Source organism: Protopterus annectens, chromosome 2.part1 (assembly GCF_019279795.1).
Source record: "Protopterus annectens isolate FY-2018-M chromosome 2.part1, PAN1.0, whole genome shotgun sequence".
NCBI lineage: Eukaryota > Metazoa > Chordata > Ceratodontiformes > Protopteridae > Protopterus > Protopterus annectens.
In genome coordinates, this window is record NC_056729.1 from 86620399 (window position 1) to 86635463 (window position 15065).

Sequence of the window (15065 nt, forward strand, 5' to 3'; positions counted from 1 at the left end):
GCTGGGTACTGTATTAAAGTTGCAGTTTAGTGTGCTACTTTCATGCTTTCTGATTGTTGTTTTATCCAGTCATGACACTCCCCTTCTATTATGTAACCAGTGAAGACTGGAGTGGAAGCTGCTTCCCACTAGGGTGGAGACCTGACAGTCTGTTATGCTGTTAACTGCAGCTACAGTTTATTTTAATTCTCAGCAACATGTGCAGTAAGAAGTTTCCTTCTAGTCATTCCCCTACAAGACAGTGCAATTTAAGGAATCTGTTGCATTTTGCTAACCATGTTTACAATTTTATACTGTATTTTGCACTTTTAAACTGTATTTTTGCTATATTGTTGATTTTTTTTAAAACTGCTCTTGCTGATTTGTTGCTTCTCTTGTCTGCTGTAGCATAGACTAGATTCAGACCTGCTGAATCTGGTTCTGTTTGTTAGCAACTGCCTCATGTACACTGACAACCCTGTATTACTAAATCACCCAAGTACAATTTGTGTGAGATGCATCTACATTTAGGATTTGGAATCCTTGCTCTCTCACATACAGAGCAGTAACGCTGAAAAGGTAGTTTGCTTACATGCTGCGTCTCCTATGCAAATCATGCACTTAACACACAAACCATCATATTTGGAGGTATTCACCAGAAACCTACCTAAACACCAGAGATCTTCCAAACACAAACATGCTAAGCCTAATAACAGCACCTACAGCACTCAGTACACACAAAAACACAAGTACCAGTTCCTCACCAAATAAGTCCCTAAAGCAAAGCCCATCTAAAATTTTTTTAGTCATATGTGACTCGACTCCATTGCGAGACACACAGATGTCCCACTCACCAGACTGGACAAGGATAAGGTTATGGTCAGCTGTCTTTTGGGTGCCAGGATCCATCAGGTCACACATGCACTCAGGTCTCTCAATAAGTACCGTTATGACTCCGTCATAGTTTATGTTGGTGTGAATGACTTGAAACATACCTCACTGGACTGAATGAAGAGAGACATAATTGTGGTCTCTGAATATGTGTCCCAGGCAGGTATGTCTGTAGCCTTGAGCAGCATTCTACCCTCACCTAGGATGATACCACAATGTAAACAAAAAAATAATTGACTTCAACAACTGGTTTAGTTTCTAGTGCCTTTCTAAGGGGATCCAGTTTCTATCAGACTGGTATGACATGGTTGATAGACCATGCTGCTTTGCCAAAGATGGTCTTCACCTGTCACGCTAAGCTTTCGGTTACTGGCTAAGATACTTGACTCCCCCTTAGTGCCTTTTTTTAGGGAAGGTCTCAAGAACATTTCCAGTGTGAAAATATCACTCACTCAAATAAATTCAAGGTTATGCTGCCAAATGCTAGGCGTTTAAATCAGAAAAGGCACCTTCTGGAAGCATTCCTTCCCTGGTGGATGTTGGCGACTGTGCAGTCGCAGAAACTTGCTTGAAGGCTACAGAGAGTACCCCGGCCTTGCAAAGCTACAATGCCTTCCACACTTTCAGACCGCAAAATGAACATGTGAGAACCAAAGGAGGAGTAGTATCTATATTCATCAAAGATAAATACAATCTAGACTGGTTAGACAAGAAAACTCCATGTTCAACTAACTATGGGTAAATACCCCCCTTCAAGTCATCGTTAGCTATAGGCCCACTTCAGTGAACCAAGATACCCATCTTGTTTTTTTGGACGTACTTGAGTCAATAAAATTACAATCAGACACTCTCGTCGTGGATGATTTTCACTATTCCTCCATTGACTGGGAAACTTACATGAATGCCAACATGCTTGCACAAAGGTTACTGGACTTTAACATTAATACCCTGGAACAAATAGTATGCAACCCCACAAGGGGCTGAAATATTCTTGACCTGGTCCTCACCAACATGGGTGACTGTTGCATCACCCCAAGTATAGGACCCTCACTGGTTAAATCTGATCACAAATCAGTCACGTTTGAAGTAGCTATAACACCTGAACCCCTCTTGGGTGAAATCAGGCAAAAAAATTACACCAAAGCTAATTATATCCTCCAAAAGGAATGGCATAAATAATTTCCAAGCTCCTGTTGCCACAGGTGGCATTGACATCTGTACTAAGGCAAACACAAATGCCCTGTGCAAACACTTATACAAATGTATTGACACAGCTGCGCCTGATAGGATCAAAACAAGATCCTTAAGTAAAAAACAAGCCTCCCTGGTGGACATCCGGCATTAATAAGTTATACAACAAGAGGAAGATGTTGCTGTCTAAGAATAAAAAAGAGAGGTCTCAGCGCTGGAAGAACACCCGCCTCTGCTTGAAAAAACAAATAAGACAACTTGTAAAATCTTCTAAGGGCAACTTTGAAAAAAAATTAGCAACCATAGCTGAGGATTAACCATAAGGCATTCTTCAGCTGTATCCGTAGCTTAAAAGGTGCAGGACCCAGATGTGTGCTGAACTAGCTGTGGATGGCATCACACGCACTGGTCCTGCAAAAATAGCTAACCTATTAACTGACAGATTTGGTGAAAATTTGACCCTCTGTCCCCTCCAAACATTCTACAAAGCATTCTCTCTACATCTCCCCCACCTTATAATCTCCAAAGAGCAAGTCATTTATGCTCTCTCCAAGGCCAAAATCACAGCCTCTGTGGGACCGGATGGCATCCTGGGTTGCATTTTAAATGGCCTAAAATATGACCTGGCCAAGGCCTTCAACACAGTCCCACATTGGGGCATCATTGATAAACTCTCCCAGTTGAAAATTAACCCTTATGTCATCAGGTGGGTTGCTAACTGGCTCACCAACAGATCTCATTGAAAGTTGGGGACTTTACCTCAACTGGCAGACCTATCACCATTGAGGTTCCACAGGGGCCCCCCTATTGTTTGGAATATACTTCTCAGAGTTTCAGGCCAAAACAGAGGGGCTATGGCTGACTAAGTTTGCTGACTACTGTAAATCAAGTGTAATCATTGAATCCCCAAACAATGTCAGTATACTCCAAGAGGGACTTACACAAACCAGTGATTGGTGACAAAGCCATGAACTCCATCTCAGTGCTACAAAAATGCATTATCACCCCCTTCAGTAAAAATGACATCCCTGCAGACTATCGTATAAATAATAATACCCTAAGTAACAACTCAATAGTGAGAGACTTGGGAACGCAAGTTGACTGTAGCCTAAACTTTGACTACCAAGTGTCTTGTATGGTAAGGAAGGTGTTCTAAGTTGTACACCTCATTAGCAAAGGCATTGCCTCAAGAGTGAGAGGTCATAACACCTCTGTACTTGATCCTTATCAGGCCAATAATTGAGTACAGTGCTGCCTTTAGTGTGTACCTTACCAGGCACCTGCAGCAACTTAAGAGACTTCTGAGATTTCTAACCAAGAAAATTCATGATCTCCAGCATGTCATACATTGACAGACTGAAGTCACTGTCAGTGTACTCAGTAGCATACAATCTCAGATCCAAACCTAATGGAAAAGCACATCTGCAAGTCAAATGTGAGAAATGTGAAAAGGGTCACCTGCTCCAGGGACCTTAACCTGGCCTGCGACATACATAGGGCCTGTTCAAAAGACAGATGCCTCTCAGAGGTTGCCACTCCTCTGGAATAAGCTACTAGTTCACATCAAACAAAAGGCCCCTTTATGACCTTGTTTAAGTGTAGCCTTGATGACTGGATGGAAATCTGTAAATTTCTGCTGGGGATTTCACATATGACTCTCTTAGGTATGGAAAGTCGTTGGTAACTAAGTTCTTGAGTTTAGGCAAGATCCTCTGTATTGGGTGTCTCTAGTATTATATTGGGTACACACAGCTAGGCTTATAAAGACCTTTGAGTCAATAGCCCAGTAACCACCTATGCACCTAATAAATGCATTTGCAGTTAATCTAGCATTGTTAGTTGTAAACATTTATATGGGTTTAAAGGACCCATTTTAAATTTCCATTGCCATAGGAACGGCTAATTATCACTTCTCACAACCCATCTAAGCATTGACTTATGCTCAATCCAGTGTCAACTAATAACTGAAACTAATAAAGCCTTCCCATTTATAAGTTACAAGTTCAACATCTATAAATTTAAAGTAGTAGGGGCATTATTCTGTTAAGAGTGGTAGCTAGGCCATTTACAGGTGAGGGCAAGACCCTCATTTGCAACGTTTTTTTTTAACAGGGGTGATAAAAAGTATGCCCTGATAACTTTTCATAAAAACGAAAGTGACCAAGATGCTCAAAAGCATGTCCAAACAGAAAGTTTTATTAAAAGTTTAATGAATTTTCAGAGTTAATCATTTATCTGCCAGGTGCTGCATAACCAAACACAACACAGCATTGCAATTAAAGGGTACCACTCGGCTAATAAATATAAAGCAGAATTCAACATAGTATACATCTCTCTGCAAATACAGCACAAATGCCAACAGCAGCATAACAAATTACACTATTAAGAGCTCAGTAAGTATGGACTGCAACACAAAAACATAACTAACTGCAGCTGTGGCAAATATAGAAAAGTTATGACACAAGGGAAAAGCCACTAAATTATACATTCTGACCCTTCAGCATTATATATATTGGTGTGTACTGCACAAAAACATATAGTGTGCATTGCCACACCATATGTACCTGAAGTTTAAATCATATTGGCAGTACCATGTAACACAATGTTTTAATAGTTAGTGCTAGTTCATTGACCGCTGGATCATCTACATACACAGCAATGTGTGGTTTGTTGTCTGCTAACAGCATGCCCCAGTGGCATAATAGGATACTGAACACTTGCACTGAGTGTGCATATTGTTTAGCAACAGGGGTGTGCTATACTAGGCAATTTGAGCTGTACCTCCAAGTGCTTTATTTCAGTTATAAAATGACCCCTATACATAACAAAGTTAAATACAAAGTGTAAGCAAGTAATCCACAGAATAAATCAAAAGTTATTGAAAAAACAGAAAACAAATAGTCCCTTAGATTAAATTCTGACAGTATGAATCATACTAGGTTTATCTCATTTGCACAGGGTGCAGGGTTTGAGTCTTACCTTTGGGATGGGAAATTTGACTAGGCTTAAAATGGTCCATGGCCTAGTATTAACATATGAACTTAACACACATACACACGACTTTTGTTACTGCACAAAATTAGCTTAATTTTAATTTTAACACACATTTTGTAAAAACACAGTAATAACCTAAATATCAAATCCAATAGCTGTCTATATACTGATTTACACATACTTATCCTGTTTTATGAAACTCTTCAGCTGCTTAAACACCAAAAGAAGAGAGGTGTCTAAAGCCCTGCACAAATCTCTGACTCAGACATACAGTATAATTATTTGGGAAGCAGTTTGTTATTCTGCAGATTTGCAGTAATCGTGATTATTTCAAGGTACTCTAATGGAGACCTCAAGAAGCTTAAGAATGCAGAGTACAGTGAAGCCCTGTTTTTGATTGATTTATTTCTCCTTAGTTCAGTTAGGCAACAAATGGACTTTCAGAGTATTAAGCAACATGTGCTGAATACTTAGCCCCGGCCCCCGAGTCATACCTCTCAACTGTCCAGATTTTTGCTTCATAACATTTGTGGTATTCATTTCCCCCAACGACCCCTGCAGCAGTTTGTCAAGTATGCACATGTCCCAACAACCCCTTCAGCAGTCTGTCCATGTATGCACAAGCACCAAAATGGAGCATTTCCCCCAACGACTCTTTCAACAATCTTAAGTATGCACCAGCACCAAAATGAAATATTTCACTCTGACGCCTTCAGCAGTCTGTCCAAGTATGCAGAAGCACCAAAATGAAACTTGTCCCCCATGACCCCTTCAGCAGTCTGTCCAAGTTTGTACAAGTACCAAAATGAAACATTTCCCCCAAAGACTCCTTCAGCAGTTTGTCCAAGTGTGCACATGCACCAAAATGGAACAATTCCCTCGGCAACCCTTTCAACAATCTGTTCAAGTATACACAACCACCAAAATGAAATATTTCACCTAACAACTTCAGCAGTCTATCCAAGTATGCACAAGTGCCAAAATAAAATGTTTCCCCCCAACTTACCCCTTCATCAGTCTGTCCAAATATGCACAAGCACCAAAATGAAATGTGTGTACCCCAACAACCCCTTCATCAGTCTATCCAAGTTTGCACAAGCACCAAATGAAATATTCCTCCACTCAAACTGACCCCTTCAGATATTTGTCCAAGTGTACACAAGAAGCATACTAGTAAATAATCATACTTTAAGAGATTTTTCCCTCTTAGTACCTTTTCCCATACACTGGATGCACCCACAGCAAGTGATTTAGATTATGGAAAATATTACATCTCTCAGCTCACTGTGGGCTCCAGTGAAATAGGTCCATAAGGTGTTTACTAGGCTAACAACAACAAGAGCCTTTTTAAGCCTAGCCATGCATCCCAAATCTCTGACAAGTGCTGGTACCCTTGGTAATTGTAAGCAGAGGCTTGGGAGATGAAAGATTTACAAATAGAGGCCTGGGAGATGAAGCATTTATAGGTTGCCTGTGTCCATTAGAGACATAGGTGCCAAACCAGGGATGAATTTTCCTGTTCCCTGTCCAATTTTCCAAGCTATACTTGAATTGGGTTAGGGAGGAACTCTGCTTAAAATGGATGGGGGAGCCTTTTCCAGAGAGTGAGTAGTCTCTGGGATACATACCAGTCTCTCCAGCAGGTCCTGTCTATTTCACAGGCAAGGTTTAAGTCTTTAGAATGGGTAATTCTAGTGCTTTTTGTTTTGTGGTATGCAGGTGGTCCATCAGAGTAGTGTCTGACAATGCCCTGGATGCCAGGCATAGATCTCCCTTCAAAAGCCTGTAGGAAACAGAAAACAGGGTTAGAGCTTTGAGGCAGTCTGCATAGGACAGTTTTCTTACGCCGTGTATTCTTTCAGTGAGGAATCTCTGTGGACATTCCAGTTGTTGGATATGCCTATTTAGGTACATACCAAAGGGGGGATTGTACTCAATGAAAGGTCTGATGAATGCCAAATACAGTAGAACAATGACTTCCTTGGACCTAAATGCCATAACTTTGTTTGTAAGTTGTACATCATAGAATGATTTCCTCACTACTGTAGACACTTGATAGTCAAAGGCTAGATGTCTGTCTGTGTGTCCCCAAGTCCCTGACTGCTGGTCACCTCTAATGGGTGTGTTGTCAATATGATAGTAACCAGGTGTGGATGACTTCCTGAAGGATAGTAGTATGCATTTCTTGGCATTTACTTTTAGTCCATTGCTCTGACACCAGTTGTTTGTCTCTGTCAGCCCTTCCTGGACAATATTTGTGTTAGTGTGGGATTCAATGACTGCTCCTAATTTACAGTCATCTGTAAGTTTAGTCAGCCAGAGACCACTGACTTTGGCCCTGACTTCAATGAAATAAATGCCAAAAAGAAGCAGCCCAAGGACCATTCCCTGAGAGATTCCACTTGAGTGGCATTTTTGTAAAGGTGGACTCTCCAATTCTAACTTCCTGGGTCCTGTTTGCAAGCCAGTTGGCTGTTCACCGGACGACATATGCATTTGTACATAACTTCTTGAGTTTGTCAACAATGCTTGAGTGGGATATTGTGTCAAATGCCTTGGCCAGGTCAAGGTAGGCAGTGTTAACCATTTTACCCTCATCCATTGTTTTGGTGACCTTCTCAAAGACATCAACCAGGTTGTGTAGGCATGACCTGCCCTTAACAAAAACATACTGAGTTGGATTCAGTGTCTGGAGCTTTACTGTATCACTATCTATCATTTCTGTGATCATTCTTTCTCTGGCTTTACTTGTAAGGCTAGTGAGACTGTAGTTTGTAGAGTCCGTAGATGGCCCACCTTTGTGCAGAGGGATGACTGTTCTCCGTTCATGAGGCATAAAATCTGTTTGGAGGCTACAATTAAATAGCAATTCCAGATGGCTTCATAGGTCATGTTTCATGCTATTTAGAAGGCACCTTGGGATACTGTCTGGGCCCATTGATGTAGTGTTCTTGGCCTTAGAGAGAGCATTAAGGACCTGTTCCCTATTGATAGTGGGGGGGGTTATATTTGATGCTATTTCATAAGGGAAGAGAAGGGGTAAAGTTGGAGATTAATTTATTGGTCAGTAAGTTTGCTGGCTAAGTATAGATGGCAGCATTTACAATGAGCTCTGCACACAATTGTGAATTACCTTTGAGGTTGCAGACATAGCTAAAGAATGTCTTGTGGTTGTCCTTGGCCTGGGAGGCTGAATTTACCTCAAATTTGGCTTTGTTAGACTTTAGTTGCCCTCTGAGTTTGTTTAGCTTGATGATAGTGCTTTTATCTTGCTGGGTGCTGCACCTCCTAATTTTTGCCATGATTTTCTTCCTTCTGTTATACAGCCTATTGATTTTGTAATTCCACTAGGGTGGCTTGTTTTTTGCGTTAGTTTTGTACTTCTTCCTGGTGGGAACAGCTGCCTCTATTAAAATGTTTATGTAGGGTTTCTGTGAACAATTCTGCATAGGCAGCAGTGTTCTCAGGTTTTATGGGAGCTTGAAATTTTGCCAGGTAATCACTTAATAGCAGGAAGTTAGCCTTAGAGTAGTAGTTTATGAATATTCCAAGTTTAGCTGGGGGTTCAAGTTTTATTTTTACTTCAAATGAGACCATTTTGTGGTCTAACCATACTAGGGAAGACATTAGATTAGGGGATGTGCAGCACTCTCTTATATTAGTGAGGACCAGATCCAGTATGGTTGCACTCCTGATTGGGATATTGACAGTCTGGTCTATGCAGTTTATGTTTACAAAATCCAGGAATCTCTGTGCCTGTATAGGATTCCCAGTTAATAGTGGGGTAACTAACGTCATCCACGAATGATGGGTCAGATGATGAGTGTTTCCAATAAGTTTAAATACATGGTTTGGGTTTCCTGGATCATAGAGAGAGACCTATAACTTGAAAGGAAATGGTGTTGGATTTTGCCTGTGGTGATTTGAACATGGAGCAGCTCAATTGTATTGTCTTGTTTGACCTTGAGATATATTTATTTTCAATGCAAATCAAGACACCTCCACTTTTAGTCCCTGTCTGCATAGTAGCTGGTCTAAATGTGTGGAAGGCATTATAACCTTGCACTGTCTGTGTGCTCTGTTTGGCTTTAAACCATGTCTCAGTGACCACACAGCCGTCAGCATTCTCTATGGTGAAGAGTGCTAGTAGGGAGTGGAATTGTTTGTTTAAACTCCTAGCATTGAGCAGTAATACCTTTTGATTTTCTTGGTTTTGATTTGCTGTGTCTTAAGTACTTTCAGTTTGGCATTGCCTAAAAAAAAGCACTATGGGGAAAATGGTGTCTTAGCTAATATTTGCAAGCCAAGAGAGGAGAGCTGCAGACCATCCCTGGCAAAGCAGCATGGTGTGTTGACCATCTCCTTCCATGCTGACAAGTATTGCATCCCCTTAGAATGACACCAGAAACTAAGCCAATTATTAAAGTCAATTATCTTTTGTTTGTATTGTGGCATCATCCTTGGAGAAGGTAAAATGCTGCTCAGTGCTAGACTCATACCAGCCTGCAACACACACATTACCTGTACAACCAATCACAGGCCTTTTGGAACAGTACCCAAGCAAGATGATGTAAGTGGGTATGGGAGGCACACAGGAGGTTCTCGGATGTCTATTTAGGACGTACGTCTTGCCATTTCCTTAAAGGAAAAAAAGTATTTGAAAAACTATATATATCTGTTTTATTTTTGTCATCAAATTGTGCCCTGGACAAGACAGCACCCAGGACAATCTTCCTGTTTCCCCCACCCTAGTTGGTCAACTGATTTTGTTAAGGCATTTGGGATACCTAGTGTAGTGATGTTGCTCCCCCAGAGACAATATACTCACAGTAGAGTATCTCTTTTTGTATTTGATACATTAAGTTTGAAGAGTTCATTGTCTCATTGTTTTGTATAACTGGAGACATACGGAAAGAGGAATTTCCCAGTCCGTTAATTTCTTATCTGAAGTAGTAAACGTCATCATTTTACTTCCAACCATAACAGTAGCAGGCCACCATTACCTCCTTCTCACCCCTGCTGCTCCAATGCATATACTACCAAACTTTCGATGACCTGGAGTTTTATTTTTTTTTTTATTTGAATTTGATCATAGTAGATCAGTTTCATTTTCAGCCTGTGGAAACACAGAAAATAGTTAAAATGAAAAATGTAGGACTGTAATACAATACCATTAAAGGGAAAAGTGAATACAGTGAGGTGAAGAAAGTGTACACTTTTAGAATATACATCAGTATGAGGTAAAGGAAACAATTTGTAGAATAAGTTATGATGTAGAGACTATCAATATATTTTCAAGGCTGGTAAGAAGGGGGAAGGTGGTATTAGGGTGAGAGATGACTGGAGAGTACTGCTGCTTGTCAGCTTGTGAGAATGAAAGACAGAAGGATTGAAGCTCATTAGTGTTAGGTTGCTCCTGCTTACCTTGGTGGGGGGGGGGGGGGTTGTTCCTCTGTCTTTTGGCCAGCAACAAGTGTAAGGTACATTGGTCTTGTTTACAATTAAATGCTTTTAGTTGGCTGTGGAAATTAAAATAAGTGGAAATGCTATTGATCTAGGGAGGAGGTGGTTCCAAGAGTGCAGGACCAAGAGTATAGAAAGTATGGTTAGTATGACGAAGCCTGGTATTGGGGATCTGTGGCAGCGAACCAGTTTGGGGTTTATGCCTAAGAATATAGAAGTAAATTTCCAAAGTGAGATTAGCTAAGAGAAAGAAAAGCTGTTTTCGCTTGTAGGAATCTGAATATAACTGGGAGCCAAGTAAGCAGTGATGATTTACTTGGGGACATTTGACTTTTTCAGTTGGTTTGCAGTGATATTCTTGTCTGGGAGAGAGAGATGGTCATAGGAAATGTTCTGGATGACTCTACTGTTTCTGTTGGAGGCTTGCAGATATCAGGGACAGGCCATGATCCAGTGGAGAGAAATTGGGAAATTTGCCTGGACTGTAGTAACAGATGCATCATTTTATGGTGTTTTCCTGGTGAATGTGAAAGTTAAGAGTTGTGTTAAGCCAGATGGGTAGGTGTTTTAAAAAAATACATTTTTGATGGGTAAGTTGTTGAAATCCATGATTTGCAGAGGGCTGTGGAGTTTAGACAGCTTTTGCTTAGTACTAAAGGGCATAGATTTTGTTTTGTATGAATAAAGAAGGCTTTTGTTTGTTAATGAAAGAGTAGAAGTAAATTTGAAGTTGTTTTTGCAGAGGCGAGGGAGAGGTATTAGAGTGGAATTTTACCAGATTAAAAGCACAAAGTAAAAAGGGGAGATGGCACATGTATAGGTATTTTTTAAAGATGATAGAAAAATAGTAATGGACCTAGACACAATTGAGTAGGGAGGTGTTAACAGGTACAGATAGCCAACTTTGACTGTGAAATGATGATTGATAAGTTAATTGTTTTTTGTTGATGTCAGGACCTATACCATTTTTCTAGCACATAGTAAGGACTGAGTGTTCAACAAAATCAAAGATATCCCCTGTATGGAGACCTTTATCTATGTCAAGGAACGTTTGATTGGTTATTGCCAGGAATGCAGTTAATCGATTGTGGGCTGCTCAGAAGCCATATTGTTTAGGAGGTAATAGTTTATACCATTCTTTGGATGAGATGTTAAACTGGGGTCTTATCTGCTTGAGTTGGTGATAGCTCAATCTATCGAAAAGAGTAGGGAAAGTTCCCCAAGGCCCTGAGCAAATTTTCCTTTGTAGTGTAAATACCACCTTTGCTTCCCCATGAATAGAGTATACTAGCATGGCAGAGCCAAACACGTCAACACAGGATAAATAAATAAAAAATGAAGATGGCACAGAAGGACTGGATCTTTGACTTATGCCATTGCTTGTCCCATTAGGCTCCTGGTACCCAGATCACTGAAAGGATACGTCATTTATCATGTAGTGAATGAATGCAGTCAAATTTTCATGATGGGAAACATTCATGTCCCTGCATTTAAAATTTTCCATATAAAATTGCTGAGTGTAGGTTTGGATGAAAGTGTTACAAAGAGCTGAAATACTGCAGCTTGTTTAACCTAGATGATGCAGCCTCATAACTTAGGTGTAAGAGCAAGGGCTGTTTCAGCCTTTGCTTACCAAATGTGCACATGTGCATTTCTTCTAAGGCTCTCGTGGATGTGCTAGTTTCTTATTTTCAAATTCTGGTTAGAATTGTGTGTGTGTGTGTGTGTGTGTGTGTGTGTGTGTGTGTGTGTGTGTGTGTGTGTGTGCGTATATGTTTATATATACACGTGTGTATATATATATATATATATATATATATATATATATATATATATATATATATATATATATATATGCGTGTGTGGGTATGTGTGTGTGTGTATGTGTGTGTGTGTATACATATATATATATATGTTTAGGACATTTCACTGAAACTCAAATGACTGATAGCACAATTCACTGAAAGTTATATATGGCCTTTTCCCCACTGTAGTGCGACCTGGAGTTACTATATATAGTAAGGGGGGTCCGCCCCCACATATTATAAGTATAATTTATGTTTGGAAAAGAGTAATATATTGGAATTGCAAGTATCCATGCATATAGTTGAAAATATTTAAAATATGTGGGGGGCGGTGCCCCCCCCCCCCCTTACTATATATACTAACTCCAGGGTCGCACTACAGTGGGGAAAAGGCCATGTATAACTTTCAGTGAATTGTTTTCAGTGAATTGAGCTTTCAGTGAAAAGTGCACACTAAGTTGACTTTCAATGAAATGTGCATTCAGTGAAATGTCCTAGACCCATATATATATATATATATATATATATATGTGTATATATATATGTATATATATGTATATATATATATATATATATATATATATATATATATATATAAAACACGTTTCTGATTGACATTGTTGCTGGGGGTACATTTTAACAAACTATGTTGATGAGAAATATTTTGTTTAGTGGTGTAAATAAAACATATCTGTGTTACTGAATAATGAATGTAGATAAAAAGTGATTATTTGCTGCTTTTTCAGGTGAATTTGCCACACCTCGTGCTATCTTGACAGGCCATGACTGTGAGATTACCTGTGCTGCAGTGTGCGCTGAGCTTGGTCTTGTCATCAGTGGTTCCAAAGGTAAGACTGCAGAGCAGACTATTTTCATGACGTTCATTGTGCAACATTACTATAATATGTTCACTTATATTTTTCCCTTTCCAACAGTTTGCCCTGAGCACCTCAGTGATGACTAAAAACAGGCTGTGAAGTGCTAAAAAACTGTGTGCTCTCACTTTGAAGTACCATACCGCATGCAATATGGAAATGTTGCTCATTATTTTATGAATTTCACTGCAAAATATCAGATAATCCTTTGCACTTCTCTTGTACTGCCCACTGTGAATCTGATGAAACAAATTTCATGTCTTCTAATTAATACTGAAGGGATAAAAGGGGTAAATAAACACTTAACCAGAGATCAGACATTCTGATTCTGTGCTACAGCTTGTTTTCTGTTGCTTTGTAGTCATATTCCCAGTAATAGCTGTGATTTAAACTTTTTTGAGTTAATAAATTGATAGTGTATGCAAAAGGCTAACCTCAAAGGGCTTCTTGAAGCTGGAGAGTTATCACGTGTTCATCCCCCTGCTGATAATTTTAACTCATCAGCTTGAGTTTATAACTCATAATAGTTAATGCAGTGAGTATGTGTTTCATTCTTTGCAGTGGAGTCGCACTTCCCACACTGAATTGATGAACAAATATGCAGTTTCATTTTAGGGCTGAGGTGCATTATGGTAGGGGCAGGTCTGAGTCACAGTAATTCACTTTTACAGTGACAGGCATTTGTAATAAAGACAATCTATGTTGTGCTATGTTGTTGGGTTGCCCCAAGTTTCATTTTTTTACATTTTGTCACTGTAGTAAGAATCCTTGCCAAGCTGCATAAAAGCCTGTTTTAGAAACTGGAGGATGGCTCTAACAGAAATGCACTTTTCATTCTTTTCTTTGTTTTAGTTAGATGGATGTGTGCTTTTCACCAGTACTTAAGTGTTGCAATAAATGTGGTAAACATAATAAGGCAGTGTAAACCTATTCTTGATGTACAAATTTAGTTTGTGCTTATGACTAAGCTAAAAATGAACCACATAAAAATAATATAAACAAATAGTGAAACAGTAAAAATAAGTAAATCTAGTCAGTATTTGACTGCATCATTTGTACTATACTGTAGTCAGTGGAAAAAAATAAGCTTAAAAGTTGCATTACACCATGTGTATCATTTTAGCAGAATATCTGGATAGATGTGCTTTCATTGACACTGACTTCCAGCTCATGAATCAGAGTAGTTTTGTACTTTTACCACCTGTGTGTATTAATTCAAAAAGAGTTAAGTTTTGTGGTATTTATAGGATCAAAGGCGGTTACTAGGATATCAACTTGGAGGTCATTTCATGCCTGTTTCATCCCAGTGTAATACCACAGATACTCTAGTCAGTAACCAGGAATGTATTTAGTAATGGCTGTGGGTGCTATCCCTGGTATGAATTTACAGTGTCTTATCCAGGTTCCCTTTGAACAGCGTCATAGAGATATGTTGTGCTTCACAAGAATTGGCAGCCTGTTCCAAAGAAGCGGCAGTCACTGGGAGACAAATTTGTCCCTCCGGCATGTCCTATTCACGTCGCAGGCCATAGTTAGGTACTTGGAACGGGTGGTTCTAGTCTCATTTGATTTACGGATGTGCAGCAGATTCATTGGGTTTGGGTCAGAGATTGCTCTGTAAGCCAGGTACAAGTCTCCTCTTAGAAGTCTGTATGATACTGAGTATAGTGACAGGGAATTTAGTTGGTCTGTGTCAGGCATGTGCTGGAGTTCCTTGATCTTTGTTAGAAACTTCTGAGGTCTTTAAAGTTGCTGCAGGTGCTTTGTCCGGTACATGCCAAAAAGGGGCGTTATACTCAATTATGGGCTTGTTTAGTGACAAGTATAGAGGGGTTATAACCTCCTTTGCTCTAGAGGCAATGCCTTT

The 15065-nt window shown here is 39.7% G+C and overlaps 1 protein-coding gene across 1 annotated transcript in view; it reads left to right on the forward strand.

Moving 5' to 3' along the window:
* Nucleotides 1–15065, forward strand: part of LRBA (LPS responsive beige-like anchor protein) — a 4045850-nt gene that overhangs the window by 3919147 nt on the left and 111638 nt on the right. The window contains exon 53 of the mRNA XM_044063433.1: nucleotides 13070–13171. Within this exon, the coding sequence (XP_043919368.1) occupies nucleotides 13070–13171 (102 nt within the window). The remainder of the gene's footprint in view (nucleotides 1–13069; nucleotides 13172–15065) is intronic.